The following is a 26,466-nucleotide window of genomic DNA, read 5'->3' on the forward strand; positions in this document are numbered from 1 at the left end:
GTGATAACCCATCTCTTGGTAGGGAGCTGCAGAACGGTGTGGTCATGGTTTTCAATCTTCCCCACCCAGGGAGGCCCTGGATCGAGCCATCGAGGAGTTCACGCTCTCCTGTGCTGGCTACTGCGTGGCCACGTACGTGCTGGGCATCGGCGATCGACACAGTGACAACATCATGATCCGAGAGAGTGGGCAGGTACGGGGTGGTGCTGGTGGTGGCTGCAGGGACCTGGCTTCTGGCCCCAGCCTGCTGGCCCTGCTGCCTGGCACGCAGCTCTGCAGTAGGGGTCCCTCAGTCCTGCCAGCTTCTCGTCTCCCTGGATTCTCCCCGCTCTGACACCTTCTCAATCCTCCCCCTCCTCTTCCCTCCCCTCCCCTCCCCCCTCCCCTCAGCTGTTCCACATTGATTTTGGCCACTTTCTGGGGAATTTCAAGACCAAGTTTGGAATCAACCGTGAGCGTGTCCCGTTCATCCTCACCTATGACTTTGTCCATGTGATTCAGCAGGGGAAGACTAATAATAGTGAGAAATTTGAAAGGTGAGAGTGCCTGAGCCCCACCAGATGCCCCTTGGTGTGGGGCCCAGGGGAGGGGGCCGAGCTTCCCAGACAGGGTGCAGGATGGGGCTCAGCTCTCAGCCCCACACCTGGCTCCCCGCCCTAGCTGCTGGTGGGTTTGGAACACGCCCCTGGCTTCCAGCTTCACCTCAGTGCCCCTTTTGGGCAGCGTGGGCAGGTTTGTGGGTCGTGCAGCAGGAGGCTGGCTGGGGGCATGGGGTCAGTTAGAGGAACTGGGGGCCAAGTGTCCATTTCCAGGGCAAGGGCAGGTGCCCTCGGGGAAAGTGCTGGTTGGAGGCAGAGCGACCGGCCTCTGTCTGGTCTGTGGCTGGGGGGTCCTGGAGCCTCACCTCCTCTGCCCCCACCCCTGCAGGTTCCGGGGCTACTGTGAAAGGGCTTACACCATCCTGCGGCGCCACGGGCTTCTCTTCCTCCACCTCTTTGCCCTGATGCGGGCGGCAGGCCTGCCTGAGCTCAGCTGCTCCAAAGACATTCAGTATCTCAAGGTATGTGCCGGGCAGGAGACTCCTGTCACCAGTGGCCTTCCAAGGCCTGTTCTGGAGCAATGGGAAGCAGGTCGACCCAGGAGGGCCCTGAGTACAACAGGCCCCGAAGGGCACTGAGCTCCAAGTGCCTCATGCTGTCCCAGGACCCAGCAGTGGGCTTGGTGGGCGGTGGAGGGGAAGTGGCTGGAGCAGCTGAGCCACCAGAGCGTGGTCCCGCTCAGTGGCCGATGCGTTGCAGCCTCTCTGGGTCGGCCCACTTGTGCTTAGGGGCTGCAGGGGCTCTGGGGTTCCCCGACGGCTGCATGAGAGCTGGCTCCCTCTGCCTTCTCAAAGGTATTTTTTCAGGCAAGGCATGATGGCTCACACCTATGATCCTAGCACTTTGGGAGGCCAAGGTGGGCGGATCACCTGAGGTCAGGAGTTTGAGACCAGCCTGGCCAACATGGCAAAACCCTGTCTCTACTGAAAAAAAAAAAAAAAAAATTAGCCAGGCATGGTGGGGTATGCCTGTAATCCCAGCTACTCATGAGGACGAGGCAGAAGAATTGCTTGAACACGAGGCTGAGGCTGCAGTGAGCCTACGTCGCACCACTGCGCTCCAGCTCAGGTGACGGGAAAAAAAAAAGAAATTAGCCAGGTGTGGTGGTGGGCGCCATATCCCAGCCACTCAGTCGGCTGAGGCAGGATCATCACTTCAACCCAGGAGGCAGAGGTTGCAGTGAGCTGAGATCATGCTACTATACTCCAGCCTGGGCGACGGAGCAAGAGTGTCTCAAAAACATATGTATTGTTTTCCTTCCTGTGTCCTCTCCGTGTGAGGAGGCGGGGTGGGGCAGTGAGGCTGCTGGGGCCACATGTGCTTGCCAGGACAGTCCCTGTGGCATCTGATCCCATGCTCCTCCCAGAGCCACTTCTACAGTGGGGCAGGCGAGGTCACCTGGCACCTGGGGGCTCTGGGCCAAGATGTCTTTGGCATCTTCATTTGAGGGTGGGTTGGGGACTGTCTCAGGGTGGGATGGGAACAGAGAGCTTTTCCCAAGATACCGGGGGCTGTCTGCTAACTAACCCCTTCACGCTGTGACTCTGAAGTCCCTAGAGGCCTGCACCCGGAGCAGGATCCGGGCCCCTTAACGTGGACACCGCTGTGATGTGTTTTCAGGATTCCCTGGCACTGGGGAAAACAGAGGAGGAGGCGCTGAAGCACTTCCGAGTAAAGTTTAACGAGGCCCTCCGCGAGAGCTGGAAAACCAAAGTGAACTGGCTGGCCCACAACGTGTCCAAAGACAACAGGCAGTAGGCTCCTCCCATCCCCAGGCCCCAGAGTAGGCGGCCTCGGGCCGTGGGGACCAGGCACCTTGGTTGTCCTAGGTGGGCTGAAGAGCCTGAACTGCACCTCGTGGGAAAGAGCCTACACAACGGGCTTTTGTTTACACTGGTTATTTATTTATGACTTGACATTTTTAAGGAACTGAACAGCCATAAATGGAAAACGCTTCCTTCGCACAGCGGCGGCGCTGGGCCCCTGGAGGCTGCACCTTGCTCTCGGCTGAGGACTGTCCCTCCAAGTCTTCCAGCTGGTGGATCTGGGCCCAGCAAAGACTGTCGTCCTGCCGGGGGAACCTTCTTCCCAGGCTTCCCAGCAGACTGCCTGGGTCCTGGCGGTCACCTGGTGCCTACTGTCCGACAGGACACCCCAATTCTCATCGGCTCATGCAACCCACCCTGTGTGTCCTCCTAGACGGAGTTCTGGCAGCTCCCCGAGGCAGCTGGAGTACCCTCTAGATTCAGGGATGCTTGCTTTCCACTTTTCAAGTGGGTCTTGGGTACGAGAATTCCCTAACCTCTCTACTGTAAAGCATTTTGTTTGCAGGTTAAGAAAATAATAGACAACTCACCAAACCTCTATGGCTGGGGAGCTTGGGCCCAGCCCTATAAAGCAGAATACATGCTGGTCCTCAGGGCGTGCGAAAGAGATCTGGGCCTCGTGGAGCTCACCCCGGTCATCTTGAAGGCGAAAGCAGGTCAGAGGCAAACACTCTGCCATTATCTCAAAAAAAAATTTTTTTTTTTTTTTTTTTTTTTGATGAGTCTCGCTCTGTCCCCGAGGCTGGAGTGCAGTGGTATGACCTTGGCTCACTGCAGGCTCCACCTCCTGGGTAGCTGGTATCACAGGTGTGCACCACCATGCCTAGCCAGTTTTGGTATTCTTAGTAGAGACAGGGTTTCACCATATTGGCCAGGCTGACCTCAGGTGATCCACCTGCCTCAGCTCCCGAAGTGCTGGGATTACAGGTGTGAACCACTGCACCTGGCCCACTCTGCCTCCTCTGAAAGCAGGTTTTAACAAAAGGATGAGGCCAGATCTCTTCTAGAACTACCACCTTTGGGAACCTGCTGTGAACGTGCTCAGGTAGCAGACATGTGAGCACGAGGGGAGTGCTGGGATCTGTTTTTCTGACTGTACTTCGTTTGAAACGGTACAGGCTTCCTTAAGCCTCCAACCAAAGGCCTGGAATTGAGCAGCTTTAGAAATCCAGGTTCCACGGCCTCCCCCAGCCTGCAGAAGCCAACTCTGCAGAAGGGGGTTGGACTGTGAGCTTTTAGCAGCTCACAGATGATCCTGTGTTAGCCATGAACTCAGGCCCTACCTGGGGATGCTGTTGATCCCTCAAAGGTCTTCCAAAACTCCACAGAGCCAGAAGTAGCCGCCCACTCAGCGGCTCTGGTGCCAGCTCTGTTTGATCCACCAGGGGTCCGCCAGCAGTCAGTGCCACCCGCGGGGCACCTCCCCAACCACACGCCTGTTCCTGGCAAGTGCTGAAACTCACCAGACCGTCTGCCTGTTCTGAAATGGGGAAAGCCGTGCGTGCGTGCATGTGTTGTTATTTATTTCAGTGCGCCTGTGTGCGCAGGCGTGGGAGCATACTTTGCACAGCTGCAGCGTTTCTGGTTTGGGTGTACAGTCTTGTGTGCCTGGTGAGAAGAGTATTTTCTATTTTTTTAAAATCATTTCATGTTTCTGTGTTGGGAAGGTGAGTTCAGTATCACTGATGTGGGTGGAGACCAGCACTCTGTGAAACCTTGAAAGAAATGAGAAGTAAAGGCAGATGATGGAAAGAGAGAAAAAAAGCCTTTTTATGTTCTTATGTTCTCGGCTCAAAAAGAAACAAGGGAGTGCAGGATTAAAATGAAAACGGGAGAGAAGACGAGCCCCACTCCGACTGGAGTTAGTTAGAACCAGAACTTTATTGTAGCGGATACACTTTCTGACCTATCGTCAATATACACATCTGCAGAGGGGAACCACGGTGGCGTGGCGACATACAGCGTGAGGACATCCCCTGGGCGTGAGCGTCCGCTGTCTAAACAGAGCAGCTACAGGGACGGGACATGGAGGATGGCCACACGCGACACAGCGCAGCCGGCAGTGTCCTCAGAACGAGCGGTCAGGGTCACAGAACAGTATTTAAAATGATTGCCCACCCATTTTAGAAATCTTAAAATTTTACATGTCATTAACGGCAAAGTGCCGTGTGGGTTTCAGCCCATGCCCGTTTTCTCTCCTTTTGCCCTCCCACCACCAGGCAAGGCAGCAGGGCTCTTGGGGGAGAGAGACCTGACCCCCACCTACTGCTGGCAGGAGGCATCCCACGGGGCTCTGGGGAGGAGAGAACAGGCCGTTTTGGAAAATTCTAGCACTTTTTGCCTTCGGGCCACGGGTCTCTGCTGGATGTTCTGAGTATGGATCACTCAAGACTTCTGCCGTCTCTGGAGGGAGTGGCCAGCGGTCTGCAGGACGCCTGTCAGTTTCTGTAGTCTATGCCTCTTTCACCAGCAGGGAAACGTACATCTAAGCATAAACCACAAGGCTGCGCACGGTGAGTCCAGGCCGCTGCACAGGGAGCTGTGTCGGAGGAGGAGTGTGGAAAAGGGGCCGGGGACCCTGCACCCGCACACCCACACCAAGTTAGGAGCAGGTAGAATCCCAAAGGCAAGGCCCAGCTACTTGTAGCTACCAAAGAACGGTCCCTGATCCGGTCTCCCGAGCAGCACACGTAAAGGCCTGTGGCCCTGACTCCCAGCCACACTGGGGAGGGAGGGCGCCTTCCGGCGGGAAGAGCCCGTGCTCAGAGCTCTGAACATCATTCACTTTACATTCCAGTCCTGGGTTACACTAGCACAAAGGACACAGGAATCCGATTTATTTACAAAATATTAAAAAGTCAGTTAATCATCTACACAGTACCCCCATCCTGCCATTATTTATACATGCACTAGTTTGGAAAAAATAAAAACTTTTTTTAAAAAAAGAAAAAAATGATTACTGGGTGAGAGTGAGCATTTTTTACCCTTTGTCAACGAGTCCAGCTGGCATGGCTTTTCTGGAGCGCGAGAGCCGGGTCCTCTCCCCGGTGGGGGAGACTCCAGACACAAAGGCGGGGCCCGAGGCGCTGAGAGGCCCCTGCACGAGCCGGATGGCAGCCAGAGAGGACTCAGCAGCTCCTCACGGGACTGAAGAGAGCAACCAGGCAGAGGGCGGGGGGAGCCTAGGGTCCTACACAACCAAGCACGGCGACGATCGCAGCGGGGAGGGGTCTGCACACCTACTGGCCAAAATGACTTTGTACACCATGGACCCTTGGGAATGGGAGAACGGATGACAGCAGAGTCTCCAGAAGCAGAAACAAAGGTGGCCAGGGACGCAGGTCAGTAGCTGAGGGTGGAGTCGTCCCACTCCAGCTGCTGCTGCCGGTTCACGTTCTGGGGGTCTCCCTGCTCGCCCTCCTCCTCCTCGCTGCTCTCCGACTCTGCACTGGTGATGTCATCTTCTTCCTCGCCGTCCTCGCTCTCCTCTTCCTCCTCTTCCTCCTCTTCCTCCTCACTGCTGTGCTGGTCCTCGTATGTCTGGCAAAGAGAAGTCACGGCCCCATGAGTCCGGCCTGGCCCACAGCCCCGTCACTCTCCCCTTTCGACAGCCAGAGGAAGGAGAACTTGCCCCAGCGTCTCCCTCCCCAGCGACAGGGCAGCCAGGATGGCCCTGGAAGTTACCTTATTCAAGGTGAAGGGAAAACAAAGCACCAATCAGCAACCACGGAGTCGCCCACATACAAAGTAGCTGGGGACAGCATCTCAGGTGCCCCACCAGAGAACTGGCAGGAGTACCACGACCCAAGAGTGCCAAGCCCTGGCACAGCTCATCTCCACTCTCTAAGCAGGACGGCCTTGAATAAGGCCTCTCTGAGCCTCAGTTTACCCATCTGGGAAATGAAGACACCTATCGCCCAGGCTTGCTGTGCGGATGACGCAACGGAAAGTGTGTGAACGTGACGGAGCCATGCCACGCTGGCTTCTCGGAGGCCCTGGCGGCCGCCTGCCTGCTCCTACCTCCATGGGGTTGACGGTGATGGTCAGGGCGGAGTCGTCCCAGTCCATCTCGTTCTCCTTCCCGGTGTCCTGGTCCCGCATGGTCCGCTGGTGTGCTGCCCGGATCCGAAAGACCCCCAGGATGATCATGAACACCAGGAAGCTGACACACACCACAATCACCACGGTTGCCGTGCTGGGGACAACTGCGGGAGAACGGGGTGGGGTGTGAGTGAGGTCGCTCAGCCAGAGGGCCACCGTGCCCTTAACCTCCTTGGCTGTGCCTGGACCTCTCCTTGGCTGGACGGCATGCTTCACCTGAACCCACAGATCAGGAGGAAATACCAGGAAGAACTCAGCACGGGCCTCCAATCTGGCTGGCCACGTTCTGCTCTGTGGCTGTGGTGACATCATTTGTCCCCTTCGAGGGCTTTACTTCCCTTGTGTATGACAGGGAATAACTGGGACAGGGAATGCCCGGCGGTCATTTTGAGCAGGAGGCTGTGCTCACGGTGGGGCTGGGGCAGGGTGGACGGCACGGGGCATCTGGGCTCCATCTCCCTCCCCTTGTCCTACCTGCAAACGGGTGGGGGTTGGCCAGGTTGTGGCCTGACAGGTCAACAAAGGAGCGGTGTTCCGGGTGAACAAACTGGGGCTGGGCAGCCATGTGGTTGGCGTGTTCCAAGGGGTTTGCTGTGTGGATTACATTCACCTGCAGCAGACAGAGAGAGGATCGCTGGAGACAGGCTACCTGAGCCTGTCCAGGAGCGGACAGTGGAGTCCTGCAGCTGACATGACCAGTGCCACTCAAGAGTGGCTCCTGGACCGCAGGTGGGGACAAACGGAGCTACAGGAAAATGACACAAGAAAAAAAAAAAAAGAGGAAGCACTTTAAAAACAAACACAAAACAAAAGAAAAAGAAAAAAAACAAAAACCAACCAAACCAAAAAAAGAGTAATACGCACTTAGAAAGTGCTGCAACAATCTGATACCGCCACACGCTCGGGAAATCCTCGCTTCCCTAATTATTATTACTTGTTGAGGCTGGGTCTTCCTCTGTTGCCCAGGCTGGAGTGCAGTAACTATTCACAGGCATGGTCACGGCTCACTGCAGCCTGGAACTTCTGTGCTGAAGTAATCCTCCCACCTCAGCCTCGCAAGTAGCTGGGACTACAGGCAAGCACCACCACGCCTGGCCGCAATTCATTTTTACTGCATTTCATAAAAGAACATACCCAAAACAAGAGCAGAAAAATAAACCAATGGTCCTTCCCCATGGGTCGCTGGGGAAGCACTGGCATAGACCTTTTCCCTCAAACCAGTCATATGGAAGACGGCATCAATCGCAAATGAAATTCATTTCAAATCTGTTACGCTCTGGCTTAAACAACGCGGGTGTTGGTTCTGCAGCACCGGATTTAGCATTCTGCTCTTGAGTTCATGGCGAGGTGTTCCACTGCTAAGAGTAACTTTGGGTCTGTTTTCTCCAGGCCACAGAGGACCTGGGTAGTGAAGCAGCCGCTGGCTAGGTCTGTGGATGATCTCAAGGGCAGGGCGAGCTGCCCTCTAGCCATTGTGGCCTGTGAGTCACCACCGCTGGCCTTGGCAGCACTGGTCCCGCCCCGTGCGGTTCCCTGCATGAGCCCCTCTCAGCCTGGGCTGAGGACTCAGCTTCATTTGCAGGAGGGCCGGTGACCTGGCACAGATGCAAAGGACCTTTGGTTCCCTGGGTGCTGCTCTTTCTAAAACAGCGTCCTTGGCCGGGAATAGTGGCTCATGCCTGTAATCCCAGCACTTTGGGAGGCAAGGCGGGTGGATCACCTGAGCCCAGGCAGGCAAGACCAGCCTGGGCAACACAGTGAGACCTCATCTCTAAAATAAATAAATAAACAGCATCCTCCCGTTTCTCTCATGGGAAATCTCGAGAAGCCCGAGAGGCATTAACTGCCACTTGCTCTTTGTCACCTCCCTGCAGGGTTCCTTAGGCTCCGACTCAGGCTGAGGCAGCCAGGGAAAGGGGGGCACCCCTACCCCAGGCCACCCCAAGCACAACCTGTCACTCCAACCAACCCAGGTGTCGCCTGCAGCAGGCCCCGGGCTGGAAAGGCAACCCCCCACTAGAATGAGCCGGTATAGCTGCCACCAGGAATGCTCTAAGGGCTGGCATTTGTGATTATCAGGGCTGTGAGTCAGGGCATCAGGTACTGCTGCTATTGGCCCCGCTCTACAGGAGCCCTGTACTCACCTCCACCTTAAATTCATTGCTGATGTAGCGGCCGTTCAGCTCTGAGCAGATGAGCTTGAACTTCCGGTCAAGCAAGGACCTGGCATGCCAGTTCCGATAGCGCAGGAGGTGCAAAACCTCCTCGTAGCTGGCCATAGTGTCCACGCCTGCAGGGGTGAAAACGGGGAGGATTGCCAGTGGCTTAAGTCAGAAGCGCAGGCAGGGCCATAGCCATCAACACAGGTAGCTCAGACACCCGGGTCAGCTAGGCCAACGGGTCACACAAGCTGGCTTTCCAGCCATGGGAATAAATGCTACATGCATGGGGCCATTCTTCCCTCTCGGGGGGAATGTGGCATCCCACACCTCAACCCTTCCCCTTTAGAAGGCAGTGGCTGCACATCTGCCTCCTGTCCAGGAGACGGGAGTGTGTGTGCAGCCAGCAGTGATCCCAGCAAACGAGCTCCCTCCCTCTCCCTCTAAGATAACTCAACATTCTCGGATGGCAGGCGACCGCCAGCCAAGAGTTCTCAAGATCCCGCCTTGCAGCCTGGCCCACCAGCGTGGCTGCAGCACTCCGCCTCACCTGTGAAGGTCATGCCCAGCTCTGAGCTGCTCACTTCGATGCCCTTCTGCTGCAGGCGGGCCATGTCTACCTCCAGGCTCTCCTGCTCGTGATTCAGCTCCTCTCCCTCCACTGTGACCTCACAGGTATCCAGGTCGTGCACGATCTCCTCAGACACCAGTGATTCTTGAACTGCAAAAAAGGTCCGACCAGAAATACCGTAGGAGCAGTGGGGCCCAGCGTGGCCAGGCACACTCATGCCCTGCCGGCTCACCCCAAACCCACACAGCTCTTGTAAGGACGAACAACAGAGGCAAGCAAGAGGCGCTTTCAAAAATGGCCGGGCAGGGTGGCTCACGCCTGTAATCCCAGCACTTTGGGAGGCCGAAGTGGGTGGATCACCTGAGGTGGGGAGTTTGAGACCAGCCTGGCCAACACGGTGAAACCCCGTCTCTACTAAAAATACAAAAATTAGCCAGGCTTGGTGGTACAAGCCTGTAGTCCCAGCTGCTCAGGAGGCTGAGGCAGAAGAATCACTTGAACCCGGGAAGTGGAGGTTGCAGTGAGCCAAGATCGTGCTACTGCACCCCAGCCTGGGTGACAAGAGAGAGACTCCATCTTAAAAAACAAAAAGGAAATGGGGGCGTTTCATGTGTCCTGAGCAAGAGCTGTGGGGACACTGTGCCCCCATGGGCTGACCGGCCTGGCAGGTGCAACCCAGAGCCTGAGAGCCATCAGGGAAAGATGCAAGGCCCGCCAGGCGGGACTCCAGAGATCACATGAGCTCCAGCTCACGGTCGGATCCCAGAAGCGCACCCGAAAGAAGAGCAACAAAAACGATGAAACCTCCCAGATCCCACAGAGGCAAAGAGCCCCAGAGGCACACACGGCAACGGGGTTTCCGGCCCAGGCGAGGGGCCCACGCGCCGCAGAGCGCATTACCTGTGGGGTCCTCAGCCCCGTCCCCTTCAGGCTCCACTTCTCTCGTGATGGTACTGATGATGCGAAGCTCGGGGAAAAGGAACACTCCTTCTGAGCTTTCAAATTCAGAAGCCGCTCGGGCAAAATGGTGGACGCCGCTCAGGCTGATCTTGGGCTCCTCAGGCTGTAAAACCATCACGTAGCCATCTACTGGGGGGACTGACACGCAGGTGGCCTCGTTAAAACACCTGCCAGCAAGAAACGGGGAAGGGTTAGGGCCTTGGGAGCCGATCCTGGAGGCCACCTGTACAAAGGCACATGGCGGGTAGGATCCACAGGCTCCCGCTGATACCCGCAGGGGCCCCTCCAGGAACACACTTGCCAACATGATGCCTATGTCACTCAGATCTCTCCCCGACACTTTCTGCTAACACACGATGGCTCACCTTTCCTTACAGAAGGGAGGTTAGGCTGTCTTAAAAACCTAAATACACGCACGTCATTGAGAGAAACAGACCTACTGTTAAAAATCAGGACATACTTGATTGTGCTGGTGATTTTGAGTCTGCGAATTCCGGGCGTGGGGAACTGCCGAGAGTTCAGGTAGGAGATGTGCTGCATTGTCTTATCCAGTGCCCCGATGTCCTCTCCCTCCAAGGTCAGTACCAACTGACTGGGGTGTGCTTGGATCTGAAATCACACCAGACAGGGAGAGGAGCGGAATAAGGCAAGGAACTGCAGCAGCTGAAGCCACAGAAGCCTCCACAAAGAGAGGACCGGCCTGGGGTCAATTTGAATTGCTGACTCGAAAAAGAAAAGCTTGTTAAAGTCCAGCGAACACAGCTCTTTTATTCGACAGTAATCGTATCAATCACAGATTACTGGCTCATCCCACCAGCCTCCGGGGGCTGCAGTCTAAGGGGCCCATGAGTGCTGTGCAGCCGGACGCTCAGTGTTACCTGTACGCCTCTGCTGCTGTCTTCAGGGACCTGCAGGTCAAGCCCCTCCTTGCAGGTATACAGACAGTCGATCACCTTCTTATCCGCGAGTTTCCCGGAACGGAGAGTTAGGCCAGCCAGGTTGCCTCGGAAAAACTGGGTCATGTGCAGGTCGCCACCTTTGGGTCAGGGGAGAACAGGAGGAGATCAGGCGTGCAGCCCAGCATCGCCCAGCTCACTTCTCACTCAACGCGGTGTTACCGGTGCTGGCAGCTGGGTGGATGGACATGCAGGTTAGTTCATACCAAGTCCAGTTAGCCTTGCAATCTACATGGAAGCGCAATGAAGAAATTAAACCATTCATGATCATGCACATGGCCTGGAGAAGGGGGGAGTTGGGGGCTCCTCACCTGAAGCCAAGAGGTCCCCTGAGTGTCCCCACACCTCTGGCCACGCCCTAGTAAGGTAGCCTACCCTGTTCTCATCACCAGGGTGCATGGTGACACTTCCTACCGCCCCCAGCCCCCAGCCACTGCCTTCTGAGTTGGCTGGGTCCCACGTGGCTGTTTTCTCTGCCTAGCACGCCCTGGGGAATGAACCCACATGATCCAGGCAGGGAGGACAAAAGGGAGGCTTACAATCTCCCCTGCGTGGAACGGCCTATTTCAAGGATGCTGTGGTGTTGAGTCCCTCCGCCGCCTCTTCCTGCCTCCTACTCCTGAGGATTACTGTGAAGTGCAGATGTTACGAGGAAAACCAAAACCCAGAAAATGGTTCCTGACATGTGGCAACAAAGGGCCAGAAATAGGTTAAACTAAACCTTGTTCTTAAACCGAAGAAGGAAAAGAGACAGATTTTCAGCAATGTGTCTCATTTTGGTACGGGAATCAGGTGCTGTAAATCATCACTAGGAACTGAGGTGTCTAAGGAATGTCTATTTGCTGGGCATGGTGGCTCACGCCTGTAATCCCAGCACTTTGGGAGGCCAAGGTGGGTGGATCACCTGAGGTCAGGAGTTTGAGACCAGCCTGGCCAACATGGTAAAACCCTGTCTCTACTAAAAATACAAAAATTGGCCGGGCGTGGTGGCGCGCGCCTGTAGTCCCAGCTACTTGGGAGGCTGAGGCAGGAGAATCGCTTGCACCCGGGAGGTGAAGGTTGCAGTGAGCCGAGATCGCACCACTGCCCTCCAGCTTGGATGACAAAGTGAGACTCCGTCTCAAAAAAAAAAGAAACGTCTATTTAAAGTTTACGGTCAATCAGGACAGAGTATCTAGAAACAAGTCTTTTCCTGTCTCATGGTTCAGCGGCATGACAGTCACGAGGCAGCTTCCCAAATCTGCCTGTGAGATTTCAGCAGAGAGCCTCACGCAGGGCGGTCAGGGTAAAACTGGATTGGGGGCGGGGGGAGCCCCATGCGTGCATCTCCTGAGATGTCATTTGTCCTCACTACAACTGGGGTCAGCATGGGCAGAAAAGGGAATCCATGAAGCAACGGGGAAGCACAATGCGGGGAAGCGGCTCAGAGGGTGTCCAGGCCCAAAATGTAACCTGGCCATCTCATGCGACACGTGGAATGAATCAATGTATCATCTTTAAATGAAACACAAGAGTGAACTGTAGGGAAAAAATCCAGCAACCTGCAGAGGCCACAGTCACAGGCTCAGTTTCATTGTCACTTTCAACTCCTGAAAACTCTGTGGAAAAGCAAGACAAAGACAACAGGAAAGGAGCGAGAGGTTAGGGCCTTCAAATTGGACCTGAAACCCAGGTTTGAAGCAACCAAGTACAAAACACGAAGAGAAAATCCCCCTGTGGCGCCTCCCTGGGGTGCACCCATCCGCAAGCTTGTACTCAATCCGCTTTTCCCAGAAGTGACATTTACCACCCCCAGCCCCAGGTTTTTCTTCCTTTATTCCACCTTCCCACACCTTCCTCGCCAAAACATAACGTTAGATTCAAAATCAGGTGAGTGAAAGCACACACATCAAATTCAACCCCTCCCCATCTGTGCTAGGAAGTAGGGCACTCCCAGGAGGCTCAGCCTGGGCGGCAGCCCTGCTCCCAATAAAGATAACACCAAGTTCCGGACCAGCAGCACCTCCTTCCTAATAGGGAAGACGCTGTGCAGACGAAACGGCACAGCACACACAGCGCCCAAAGCCTGGGACACAGAAAACGTGGGGAAGTCTGTCGATTTTGGAAAGTGCCAAACAAGTCTGCATCTGTCTAGGTGTTAACCTTTAGGCGACAGGGGAAAGAAGGCATTTTCAATCACTTTTCCTGAATGAGAGGGAGACGCAGAGGCTAAGGCACCCACCTAGGGAAGCAGAGCCTACGGTGGACCTGCGGACCCTAGTCACCTTCAGCTCCTCTACCTCCTGGGTCCAGTGTCCAGAGTGTAACGTCCTACCAGAAAGGCGCACGCACAGGGGCTAGGCACAGAACCAGCGCTCTCCAGGTCACATAGGAGAAAGGCCGCTCCTCACACCCCGCAGCCCTGCAGCCCTCCCCTCGACAGTCCCCTGGGGAGCAGCTGGCTGGGGCCACATCACGGGGGATGGCTAGAAGTGTATCCAGGTGAAGCTCACTGAGCCACAGCCATGTGCTACCTCCACACCCACCAAGACCTCCCCCACAACACGCAGTTAGAAAGGAATGAAGCTCACAGCCCAAGCTCTCCAAGGCCGATGTGGAGTAAAAGTGTCAGAAACCACCAGGAAAAAAAAAAAAAAAAGAGAGATCCTCTTTCCTATTAACTGAATTTTAAAGAATTTGTGTGTTTTATTTGCTTTTTGTCTGTTTTGAGACGGAGTCTCGCTCTGTCTCCCAGGATAGAGTACAGTGGCGCGATCTTGGTTCACTCCATCCTCCAACTCTCAGGTTCAAGTGATTCTCGTGCCTCCCGAGTAGCTGCGATTATAAACGCTCACCACCACACCCGACTAATTACTGTATTTTTAGTAGAGACAGAGTTTCATCATGTTGGCCATGCTGGTCTCGAACTCCTGACCTCAAGTGATCCGCCCACCTTGGCCTCCCGAAGTGTTGGGAATACGGGCGTGAGCCACTGCCCCCGGCCATCTTTCATAACTCAAGGAGGTATGATCTTTTCATAGGGAGAAAAAAAGAATCAAAAATTAATGCTGATGACACCTGGAAATGACACAGCACAGGGTCAAGTGCAAGGGTCAAAGTGGGAATCATGAACCTCTGAGGTAAGCTGAGGGGTCCATGAACTTGGATGGGAAAAATTACATGCCTATTTCCACTAACTTCTGAAATTCAGCATTTCCTTTGGTTATACACGTAGGCTACACACCACCGTGGTGTTAGCAGTGACTGCAACTTTGTCACCAATGTAAGTCACTAGTATTTGCACCCCAGGCCACGGCTGTTGCAGATGCCACACAGCCCTCACGACTTGGAACTTACACCACTGTTGGACCTGCTGCTAAAGCTGGTTCTTCATTTGTTAACATAAAGTACCCCCGGTGTTACTGCTTGACAAGTTTAATACTTCAGGATGTTAATAACTATATTTCAGTTTAACTGATTACCCTTGAAATCCTATAGTATTTTATTTGTAGATTAACAAGAAGGGGTCCCTCAGCCTCGCCAGACCACAAAGGGCTCCAAGGCACAAAAAAGGGCTTTTAAAATCCCAGGTCTGAGCTGGGTCTGGTGGCTCACACCTGTAATCCCAGTACTTTAGGAGGCTGAGGTGGGAGATCTCTTGATCCAGGAGTTTGAGATCAGCCTGGGCAACATGGTAAGAGCCCACGTTTATAAAAAGTTAAAATAACAACAACAATAACAACAATAAAACCCCTGACTGGTGGGTCTGAGTGTGGGCCCAGCATACACACGCTTTTCTTTTTTTGAGACAGGGTCTCACTCTGTTACCCAGGCTAGAATGGAATGGGGTATTCTGAGCTCAAGCAACCTCCGCCTCCCAGGTTCAAGCGATTCTCCTCCCTGAGCCTCCCAAGCAGCTGGGATCACAGGTACACACCCATGCCTGGCTAATTTTTTGTATTTTTAGTAGAGACAGGGTTTCACCATGTTGGCCGGGCTGGTCTCGAACTCCTGACCTCAAGTGATCTGCCCGCCTCAGCCTCCCAAAGTGCTAGGATTACAGGCGTGAGACACCACCCCTGGCCCACAGGCTTTTCAAAGTAAAAATATTCAAAACCAGTGCTCCTGATTAATCAGCTGGGTGACCCTCGGCTTGTGGCTTCTCTGGGCCTGAGTTTCTTCGGCTAGAAGAAAGGGATTATAAGGTTTAGGTGAGGCGACGTGTACAAAGGAGTCGGCACACAGCCTGCCACTTGGTGAGCACAAGTAACAAGCACTGATGCTCCGGTGGTTACTGGATCCCCTCTCAGCAGAGACTTCCACAGAATCGTCCCCACGCGTGGCCCTTGCTGAGGGGGATCAGGGCCCCCACAGTACTCCTACCAGGTCACCAAGTGATAAAGACTCTGGAAGGGTCCTCCAGGTCCAAGGCGCACTTCTGTTTCTGTGTCTGACTCTTGCTGTTGCCTCTTTGTCCTTGTGAACCTTTCGATAAACAGATTAACTTATAAAAGAGTTCCCCTCACTACACTCTCCCTCTGTGGAACGCTCCCGCCTGGGTTTCCGGGAAAGGTAAAGGGCGGTCAGTCCCATCACCTTATGGAGCACCCACAGATAGAGCTAGCTAGCTAGAGTGCGGCATCGGCAGTGCCCCCAAAAGGCTGCACACAGGAAATGGAAGGAAAAGATCCAGGACACAAGGGTGAGGCTGTAGGACACTGACTGCTGCCTGCTGCCACCAACCTAGTAAAAACGTGCAACTTAATTCCCAGGTCAGCAGCGGGCGGGCATGACAGTTACCTTGCCAGCAAGCCCCCACCACGAGCTGAGTTTCTATCTTGGATGGATGGAGCGGGTAGTCTTCAGTCACAGAGAAGGGCTCGTGGGACGTGCCATCCACATAGAGAGTCACGCTGGGGAATTCCACACTGAGGGCGTAGTGGTGCCATTCCTCATCGCAGACCTACAGAGGCAAAGGGACGGGAGTGTGAGATGTCCATCTTCCCTCTCATCCAACGACACAGGGAGGAGAACACAACGCCCATGGAAACCAAGTCACCCAAAGCAAGGGTCTTCCTGAAGGAAAAGGATTAAAAAAAAAATCTAACCTCAACATACTGTGCAAACACATCTCACCAAAAGCAGCCAAGGCATCTCTAGGGCGTTTCTAAACTACATGGCATTCACTGCTCGTTAATCACAGAACACAGCCCAAGTAGGGAGCTGCCCAGTTCCGCTCTGCCAACAGTATGGCACCAGAAAGTTCCTGTATGGGCAAGCTAGATATCCACCCTCTAAAGGGTTGAGTTAGTTCGCCACTGGCCATTCCTTTTCTTAATAAAAATAAAAGGCGCCTTTAGGCCGGGTCCGGTGACTCACGCCTGTAATCCCAGCACTTTGGGAGGCCGAGGTGAGGAGATCACTTGAGGTCAGGAGTCTGAGACCAGTCTGGCCAACATGGTGAAACCCCGTCTCTATCAAAAATACAAAAATTACCCAGGCATGGTGGTTCATGCCTGTAGTCCCAGCTACTGGAGAGGCTGAGGCACAAGAATTGCTTAAAGCCAGGAGGCAGAGGTTGCAGTGAGCTGAGATCTCGCCACTGCACTCCAGCCTGGGTGACAGAGCAAGACTCTATCTCATCCCTCCAAGACAGTGCCTTTAATCTCAGAATAAGGCACACCACAGTACATGTATTTTCTTTTCCAACTCAAAGTTGATGATCTCAATAAATACGAACATCCGCTCCAAGGGCACCCCAAATCAAACTGCGTTTCTATCCCATGATGATGAGCGTGTAAAGACGCATCAGCCAGCTGCAATGGGGGCCCCTTATCTGGTTGTAACTCAGACAAATTATAAAAACAAAAAGGTTTATGAGGCTACTTGAAATCTGAACACTGACTGGCTCTCTTTGATTAGATTTGAAATTTTACTTAGTTTTTTTTAATGTGAAAGAGTGCTGTGATTACGACTGTCTGTCAGAGATGTGTAATGACATACAGGCATCTACAAGAATGAACTGCTCTATCTGGGATTTCTTGAAAATTGTTAAGCAATGTGTGAGCAGATAATAAAAATTATTAGCAATGAGTAGGGGTCACAATGAAACAAGACTGACCCAGAGTTGGCAGTTGTTGAAGTTATAAGGGCACACAGGGCTATTCTCTACACTCATCTGTCTGCTTTTATACAAGTCTGAAATTTTGCTTAATATAGTTTTTAAATAGTATGCACTTAGAAGAAACTAAATATATAAATATAGACTATGCCTACTATAACAGAACTGTACTAAAATATCTACCTGTGTTGCAAAATATTTTTTCCAGACTAAGCCTTTCTTTAGTTTCTTGAAAATAATCATAATAGTTTCTGAGAAATAATCATTCACATGAATTAAAAAAAAAAAAAACACCAATTGCCTTTGCATCATCATTGCAAAAAAAAAAAAATACACCAATAAAAGATGAATGCTGCCAACTGAACCCCACTTGATCCTTCCACTATCATACACTTTTTTCTTTCTGATTTATTCTCTTTTCTCTCTCCTATGATTATTTTAGACAATATCATATTTTATATTTTAGCAACTGCTGGCACATATAATGTTATGTCAGCTTTTGCCCACTAACTCCGTGGGTCAAGTAAAATGACAGTAAGGCCAAAGCTTTCCTTCTGGTCCCAACTCTATATCAAAAGAAGAAATGATCTGTTCTGATCTTAATGAGGCTTTCTCGTTTTACAGTGCTCTCTCGTTTCCTGTGACACATAGAGGTTTTCACGGATATCTGCTTTTTTATCAGAGCAACTGCCAGAAAATTAGCTTTGCAGCCAGGCACGGTGGCTCATGCCTGTAATCCCAGCACTTTGGGAAGCTGAGGTGGGTGCATCACTTGAGGTCAGGAGTTCGAGACCAGCCTGGCCAATACGGTGAAACCCCGTCTCCACTAAAAATACAAAAGTTAGCCAGGCATGGTGGTGCGTGCCTGTAGTCCCAGCTATTCAAGAGGCTGAGGCAGGTGAACTGCTTGAACCCGGGACACAGAGGTTACAGTGAGCTTAGATCACATCATTGCACTCCAGCCTGAGTGACAGAGTGAGACTCCATCTCAAAAAAAAAAAAAAAAAAAAAAAAAATTACCACCAACAAAAACAACAAGGAAAAAGAAAATGTGCTTCCCAAAGACATGACATCATCAAAAGGAACGTAATATTATCTAAGGTCAAAACTGGCAACTAGTTCAAGAAGTTGTTTGTGTGGCATCTGAAAGATGTCAAGATTGCTGGTCCCTTGAATTTTAAGACATCCTGTGACGCCAAGAACTGCTGATTCACCTGGGGCTCCCTGGCACAGTTTAGGGGCCAAGGCTTTAAATGATGCAGAAATAAACACAAGGATCTCAATCCCAATTTTACTTTAATTTATTTACTTATTTAGTTAATATTTAATTATTTATTTTTTGAGACAGCATCTTGCTCTGTCGCCAGGCGCCAGGCTGGAGTGCAGTGGTGCAATCTCAGCTCACTGCAACTTCCGCCTCCCGGGTTCAAGCAATTCTCCTGCCTCAGCCTCCCGAGTAGCTGGGACTACAGGCGCGCACCACCATGCCCAGCTATTTTTCTATTTTTTTTTTTTTTTTTTTAGTAGAGACGGGGTTTCACCATGTTAGCCAGGATGGTCTCAATCTCTTGACCTTGTGACCCACCTGCCTCGGCCTCCCAAAGTGCTGGGATTACAGGCATGAGCCACCGCACCGGGCCAATTTTTATTATTTTTTTTGAAGCGAGTCTCACTACTCTGTTACTCAGGTTGGAGTGCACTGGTGTGATCTTGACTCACTGCAACCTCTGCCTCCCGGGTTCAAGTAATTCTGTCTCACCCTTCCAAGTAGCTGGGATTACAGGCATATGCCACCATGCCCAGCTAAGTTTTGTATTTTTAGTAGAAGCAAGGTTTCACCATATTGGTCAGGCTGGTCTTGAACTCCTGACTTCAGGTGATCCACTTGCCTCAGCCTCTCAAAGTGCCGGGATTACAGGCGTGAGCCACCGCGCCCAGACTCAATCCCAATTTTAAGCAAATGATGCTTATTTCGGTAACAGTATTTTAAATATAAAATATACAATTTTTTGTTTGTTTTTGAGACATAATCTCACTCTGTTGCCAGGCTGGAGTACAGGGGCAAGATACTGGCTCACTGCAGCCCCTGCCTACCGGGTTCAGGCAATTCTCCTGCCTCAGTCTCCCAAGTAGCTGGGACTACAGGTGCCTGCCACCACGCCTGGCTAATTATTGTATTTTTAGAGACAGGGTTTCACCATGTTGTCTAGGATGGTCTCAATCTCCTGACCTCATGATCTGCCTGCCTCAGCCTCCCAAAGTGTTGGGATTACAGGCATGAGCCACTGTGCCCAGTCAAAATATACAATTTTTAGAGCAATACTTTATATATAAAATATATGGGGAAAAAATGTAGGCTTTCAGTGGAAAGTTGTCAGATTTAAATTGCTACCCTATTACCCACACAGAAATCATAAAATTATAAATATACACTAACTATACAAAGCCAATCATGTACAAGTTTGCAGTACCCGCTTACTCGTAGAAGATGATAATTAGCATGTTTTCTTTTTCTTTTGAGATGGGGGTCTCAGTCAGTAATGCAGGCTGGAGCACAATCACAGCTCACTGCAGCCTTGACCCCCTGGGCTCCATCAATCCTCCCACCTCAGCTCCCCAAGTACCTGGGACTATAGGCATGTGCCACCAGACCCAGTTATTTTATTTTTTTTGTAGAGACAGGATCTCGGTATGTTGGTCTTGAACCAGGCTGGTCTTGAACTTCTGGGCTCAAGCAACCCTCCCGCCTCAGTCTCCCAAAGTGCCGGGATTACAGGAGTGAGCACCTTGCCTGGCCCCACGAGTGTATTTTCAATTCACTCACCTGATTCAGCTTCCAGTGGAATTCTGCAGGTCTGTATTTCTTGTCCTCTGAAGGCTCCTGGCGGAGGAGGAAGACCAGCCGGCACCCGTGGACGTACAGTGAGTAGTGGTGCCGATTCATATCTGCAAAGGCAGTTTCTGTGGGTAAACTGCCAACTCAAGACCCAAAGGAAAGCTATTTCTTGAATGGATTTTGAAGACGGAATTTCATCTGCATAAATGAACTCTTCAGCTGAGCCAGGGCAGGGCTTAGAAACAAACACGCTTGGGCTTTTCTGAGCAGAGGGGCCTGTGGTCACCAGGGACCCCGCTGAGCAAGAGCAGCAAAGACCCACGTGCCCAGGCCGTGGCTCTGGGGGAGGAAGTGCCCCGGCACACAGCCTAGCACACGGCCTACGGGCACCTGGTCTGGCAGGGGGCCCTGGGAAAGGAGAGGGAACCTGCCCCAGGCACCCACCCCACTGGACACTGGGGCCTGGCATAGTTTGCAGAGATATTACCCTACCTGTTTTGTCGGAACTGCAAAGAATCGTCTCCTTCTTCCTGCCGAAAGGCCCATGCCTCATCCACACGGAGATGGTGAATGGCTCTCTGGGGCTGACCGACACAACGCCGTCTGGGATCCTCACTGCCTGGGTGCCGTTGAACTCAAACACCTGGTCGCTGTCGTGGCCGTTGTCGGTGGGGAGGCCCGCGGTCCAGTTGAGGGGGCCGCTCGGGGATGGCAGCAGCTCGGCAGTGCCCGCGGCCGCACCTGAAGCCACAGTGCTTGCTGAAACTCAAGGAGCCAGAGGTTCTGCGCACCTCCAGCCCCAGGCGCGCGCCTGCCTTCCTCTTAGGCAATCTGCTGGCTCCAGTTCACCTCTTGTTTCTTTCTCGAGACAGAGTCTTGCTCTGTCGCCCAGGCTGGAGTACAGTGGCACGGTATCAGCTCATACTATGCTCCACTGCGCTCCAGCCTGAGCGACAGAGGGAAACTCTGTATCAAAAAAAACAAAAAAGGAAAAAGAAAGTGCCCGGTGTATACAGTAAGCACTCAAATTCCTTCTATTCTTCCTAACTTGACTCTGCTGGAAAAAAAATTTCACTTTATACCATGAAATGAGAGAATGATTTTTATACATCATAATTCTGTGCATGGTTTAAAACAGAAAATGTTCCAGACCTCCTAACTTATTTAGGTGGCAATTATGAATATTTGGATTTAGAGTTGCCAAACATTCCACCACATTCATCGTCGGGCTGTGGTCACATAATGTCTAGTTTTCTCCTTTGGTTTATTTACCATATGATCATTTTCTTTTCTTTTCTTTTCTTTTTTTTTTTTAGACAACGTCTAGCTTTGTCGCCTAGGCAGGAGAGCAGTGGCACGATCTTGGCTCACTGCAACCTCCTGGGTTCAAGCGATTCTCCTGCCTCAGCCTCCCAAGTAGCTGGATTACAGGCACCCGCCACCAGGCCCAGCTGATTTTTGTATTTTTAGTAAAGACGGGGTTTCATCATGTTGGTCAGGATGGTCTCGAACTCCTGACCTCAAGTGATCCAGATAATTTTCGATTATGTAAGAAAACCAGGTACTTAAATCTCAGGGTTGTTATCAGGCTAGTGAAAAGATTGATCAGTTTAAGAAAATGCTTCCTGCAAAGCTGTTTCCAAGCAGCTCTTGAAACATAAAAGACCCTTCCAGTTTATGAAGAGGCTGCTTCATTTAGTGGGACTGTATCACTAGCCAACTAAATATTCTTCTCTCGGCATCTTTCATGAAAGCCATCCACACCTCACCTCTCCTTCATTTAGATAAACCAGACAAATATCCACAGCTGACAGCAAAGAGAGAGGCCTAGCCTTCTGCTGGGTTTCCCAGTAATTCTGTTCCTCAATTTCTCCATACAATATTGTGATATATAAAGTCTACTGAGATTCTAAGTTAGATGTGGCTATCTTTAGTTTTGATTTTCTACTTCATGTTTGTTGAAAGCTGTTGTATTACCTATATTTTTCCTTCGGTTCTTTTTTCTTTTTGAGACAGGTTCTCACTCTGTCAACCAGGCTGGAGTGCAGTAGCGTGATCTTGGCTCCCAGCAACATCACCTCCTGGGCTCAAGTGATCCTCCTACCTCAGTCCCCCAGTAGTTGAGACTACAGGTGTGCACCACCATGCCAGTCTTTGTATTTTTTTTTGTAAAGATGGCGTTACCACGTTGCTGAGGCTGGTCTCAAACTCTTGGGCTCGAGCAATCCATCCGCCTCAGCCTCCCAAAGTGCTAGGATTACAGGCATGAACCCCCGTGCCTGGCCTTTTTCTTCAGTTCTTAAGTAAACATCTCACTCCATGTACTCCTACAGAACCCCTTTTTGGATGATTCTCAATGTGTGTTGGAGAAATACTTCCTTCAAATCAATGGTTCTGTTTTTGAAACAGTCTCACTCTATTGCCCAGGCTGGAGTGCAATGGTGCCTCACCTCACCGCAGCCTCAACCTCCCAGGCTCAGGTGATCCTCCTGCCTTAGCCTCCTCAGTAGCTAGAACCACAGGTGCATGTCACCATGCCCAGTTAATTTTTCTATTTTGTGTAGAGATGGAGTCTCACTCTGTTGCCCAGGCTGGTCTCAAACTCCTGGGTTCAAATGATCCTCCCATCTCAGACTCCTAAAGAGCTGGAATGACAGGCACAAGCCACCACACCTGGCCATCACTGTTTTGTTTTCTTTTTTTTTTTAAGACGGAGTATTGCTCTGTCGCCAGGCTGGAGTGCAGTGGCGTGATAGCTCACAGCAACCTCCAGGTTCAAGGATTCTCCTGCCTCAGCCTCCTGAGTAGCTGGGACTACAGATGCACGCCACCACGCCCAGCTAATTTTTGTATTTTTAGTAGAGATGGGGTTTCACCATGCTGGCCAAGATGGTCTTGATCTCCTGACCTCATGATCTGCCTGCCTTGGCCTCCCAGAGTCCTGGGAGTACAGGCATGCGCCACTGCCCATCAGTGGTTCTTAAAATGAACATATACACAACAGCTCAATAGACTTGAGGAGCTGATATACACTCCTCACTCCACCCCCAAAGCCCATCCAGGATGAAAACCAGCTAGCAAGGCAGCAAAATTCATTTCAGAAATTTAGATTCTCTATCACAGTTAATAATCATGAACACAACACACACAAGTATTTCCAGTTGTAAAGATCCCTCCCACCTTCACCGAAGCCGGCCGGCCGCAGGAGCGCCTGGTCTCCTTACCACAGAGCCGGTGGAGGGACTTCTCTGAGTAGGTGTCTCGGTCGCAGCCTTTCCCTATGTGGCTGGTTTCTAGCTCCACCGTGGCCTGTACTGAGGCAACTGGCTCGTCACACGTCTCCAGGTGGATATTTGGAAAGACGGCCAACGCGCCTGTGCCTGGTTCATACTCAATCCTGTTGTTCCAGCCTGTATTGTCCACACATCAGCATGGGAGAAGGAAAACTCACACTTTAGGTTGCCATGGCGTATAAGGGTTTTTTTGTTTCTTTGTTTGTTTTGAGACAGAGACTCTGTCACCCAGGCTGGAGCGCAGTGGTGCAATCTCAGCTCACTGCAACCTCTGCCTTCTGGGTTCAAGGGATTCTCCTGCCTCAGACTCCCAAGTAGCTGAGACTACAGGTGTGTGCCACCATGCCCAGCTAATTTTTTGTAGTTTTAGTAGAGATAAGGTTTCATCCTATTAGCCGGGACGGTCTCGATCTCCTGACCTCGTGATCTGCCCGCCTCAGCCTCCCAAAGTGTTGGGATCACAGGCGTGAGCCACCACACCCGGCCCGGCATATCAGTTTTAAGAACAGATATGAGCACAGCAGACAGAATGGGGCTCACCTTGCCACCCAGGGGTGCAGGTGGGCTTGACGCTGATCTTCACCAAAACATCTTCTGTGGCTCTTTTCTTCCCACAGTCGTAGGCAGTGACAGTCAGCTTATACTGATGTTCTTTTCCATAGTTTAACTTCTCTGTGTTTTTTATATAACCTTACAGAGGGCAAAAACAACAGTGAGAACCAAAACCCACGCGGTTTTGACTTTCGTTGTCCTAGGCAGAAACACAAAACACATACGCTTTACACCCTGTAAATACTGCCCCAGAAATACACGCACGCTTGGGATGCTTAACCCTCAAGCTGTCTTCCCTGGGCGCGAACAAACACTAAATCCCCCCTGAAGAGTTTAAACAGAAGAGAGGAGCTACACACTCCCTCTCTACTTACTCTTCCAGCGTTACATCTGGCTTTACATTCAGATTGAACCGTTTACATACATTAAGAGAATTAAAAAGACCAAATAATTCAAGTACCTCAAATATTAAATACAAGATCACTGCTCAAAGATTTACTTTATTCAAGAGCGATTTCCCACCACCGCCTGCTTAGAATAGAAGCCTGCTTTTTCAACGTGAGTGCAGATGTCTGCAAAGTGTTTGCAATACCTGTAATTCCATCAAAGATTCTGGACTGTGCATTAACAATAGAAACATTGTATTATCTTTTTTTTCTTTCCGAAACAGGATCTTGATCTGCTGCTCAGGCTGGGGCGCAGTGGTGCGGTCTCAGCTCACCGCAACCTCTGCCTCCTGGGTTCAAGCGATTCTCCCACCTCAGCCTCCCAAAGCAGCTGGGACTACAGGTGTGTGCCTGCAGTCCGAGCTACTATGGAGGCTGTTGCAGGAGGATCCCTTGAGCGCAGGAGTTTGAGGTTACAGTGAGCAATAATGCACCACTGGATTCCAGCCTGGGCAACAGAGCAAGACTTTCTCTCAAAAAAATAAAAGGAAGAAGGAGATGATGATGATGTGGCAGAAGATTTTTTTTTTTTTTTTCCTCAAACAACTAACTAGATTGACAAGGATTCTAACTTTCTAACTTAATGGAGAACATGGCCGGGCACAGTGGCTCACGCATATAATCCCAGCACTCTGGGAGGCCAAGGCTGGTGGATCACCTGAGATGAGGAGCTCGTGGCCAACATAGTAACAGCTCATCTCAGCCGGGCGCGGTGGCTCACGCCTGTAATCCCAGCACTTTGGGAGGCTGAGGCGGGTGGATCACGAGGTCAAGAGATCGAAGCCATCCTGGTCAACATAGTGAAACCCCGTCTCTACTAAAATACAAAAGTTAGCTGGGCATGGTGGTGCGTGCCTGTAATCCCAGCTACTCAGGAGGCTGAGGCAGGAGAATTGCCTGAACCCAGGAGGCGGAGGTTGCGGTGAGCCGAGATCGTGCCATTGCACTCCAGCCTGGGTAACAAGAGCGAAACTCCGTCTCAAAAAAAAAAAAGTAACAGCCCATCTCTTCTAAAAACACACAAAAAATTAGCTGGTCATGGTGGCAGGTGCCTGTAATCCCAGCTACTTGAGAGGCTGAGGCAGGAGAACTACTTGAGCCTGGGAGAAAAACGTTGCAGTGAGCTGAGATTGCACCACTGTACTCCAGCCTGGGGAACAGAGTGAGACTCTGTCTCAAAAAAAGAAAAAAACAAAAACAAAAACAAAAAACTTAATGGAGAATAGAAGATAAGACAAACTAAGTTTAAAGGTGTCATTCAGATGTATGTGGATTGAAAGTTAAGAAGATTAAAAAAATAAATCCGTGCCACGCGGGGGGATTTTTATTTGATTTTGGTGGGAAAGCAGAAAAGAGGTGAGCCCCAGAAGAGAACACAGGACTTGCAGGTTTCAGAGAAGAAGCTGTCGGGGACAAAGAAGAAACTTAAATGTTTTCACAATTAAAAGCAAACACACACCAGGTTAGGTCTCCAGCCTGTGAGTTTTGTGGAAGTTCTGGCAAAGCACAGAAGCTGGGTGTGAAGTCGGTGGGGTTAGCAGGGCCTGTCTGCCCAGTGACTGCGGGCCCTTGCTAAGGAAAGCTGGCTCCTCCGTTCTTACCATCTTTGTCGACGGTAAAGGGCACATCGGGAGTGATGATTTCGTAGCTGCAGATCTGGCTGAACTGCGGGGAGCAGTCAGCATCCACGGCCTCCACCCTCAGAACGCTGTCGTACTGCCTCCCTTCGATGACCGTGGCTTTGTAGGACTTCTCCTTGAACACGGGCGCGTACTCATTCACATCGTTCACCTGAATATGGACAGTGGCTCTGGACGAAGGGAGGGAGAAAAAAAAATTTTTTTTTTTTTGCTTGTTTTCAGTGTGTATATGTGTTTACCCAAAACATATCAATTCTGCCCTACTTCAAAATTTCCTCATTTCATGAAATTCATATGATGAAGTCAAAAATTAAACCAAGCTATTCACTGCTTTTCATTCAGTGTGGAGATATATAAAGTTAAAAGAGGGATTTGGGTCGATTCTTCCATATCCTAAGAATAAGGCAAAAAAGCAATCAATCATCTA

At 51.4% G+C, this 26,466-nt stretch overlaps 2 protein-coding genes across 17 annotated transcripts in view; one reads left to right on the plus strand and one right to left on the minus strand.

Moving 5' to 3' along the window:
* Positions 1–5,741, plus strand: part of PIK3CD (phosphatidylinositol-4,5-bisphosphate 3-kinase catalytic subunit delta) — a 108,433-nt gene extending 102,692 nt beyond the window's left edge. For 13 of the 14 annotated variants that reach the window (XM_074380033.1, XM_074380032.1, XM_074380031.1 and 10 more), the window contains 4 exons: positions 70–193; positions 391–536; positions 928–1,060; positions 2,220–5,741. In XM_074380033.1, the coding sequence (XP_074236134.1) occupies positions 70–193; positions 391–536; positions 928–1,060; positions 2,220–2,357 (541 nt within the window). In that variant the 3' untranslated portion in view covers positions 2,358–5,741. The remainder of the gene's footprint in view (positions 1–69; positions 194–390; positions 537–927; positions 1,061–2,219) is intronic. The other variant, XM_074380040.1, reaches the window with a different exon arrangement.
* The window catches only part of CLSTN1 (calsyntenin 1), a 94,774-nt gene continuing 73,537 nt past the window's right edge, over positions 5,230–26,466 (minus strand). For 2 of the 3 annotated variants that reach the window (XM_039474034.2, XM_039474033.2), the window contains 15 exons: positions 26,001–26,209; positions 23,942–24,091; positions 23,333–23,518; positions 20,601–20,849; positions 20,097–20,218; positions 15,952–16,114; positions 12,714–12,770; positions 11,095–11,252; positions 10,677–10,825; positions 10,157–10,383; positions 9,236–9,406; positions 8,671–8,816; positions 7,001–7,136; positions 6,446–6,630; positions 5,230–5,965 (listed from right to left, as the gene is read on the minus strand). In XM_039474034.2, the coding sequence (XP_039329968.2) occupies positions 5,768–5,965; positions 6,446–6,630; positions 7,001–7,136; positions 8,671–8,816; positions 9,236–9,406; positions 10,157–10,383; positions 10,677–10,825; positions 11,095–11,252; positions 12,714–12,770; positions 15,952–16,114; positions 20,097–20,218; positions 20,601–20,849; positions 23,333–23,518; positions 23,942–24,091; positions 26,001–26,209 (2,506 nt within the window). In that variant the 3' untranslated portion in view covers positions 5,230–5,767. The remainder of the gene's footprint in view (positions 5,966–6,445; positions 6,631–7,000; positions 7,137–8,670; positions 8,817–9,235; positions 9,407–10,156; positions 10,384–10,676; positions 10,826–11,094; positions 11,253–12,713; positions 12,771–15,951; positions 16,115–20,096; positions 20,219–20,600; positions 20,850–23,332; positions 23,519–23,941; positions 24,092–26,000; positions 26,210–26,466) is intronic. The other variant, XM_039474035.2, reaches the window with a different exon arrangement.

Source organism: Saimiri boliviensis, chromosome 11 (assembly GCF_048565385.1).
Source record: "Saimiri boliviensis isolate mSaiBol1 chromosome 11, mSaiBol1.pri, whole genome shotgun sequence".
NCBI lineage: Eukaryota > Metazoa > Chordata > Mammalia > Primates > Cebidae > Saimiri > Saimiri boliviensis.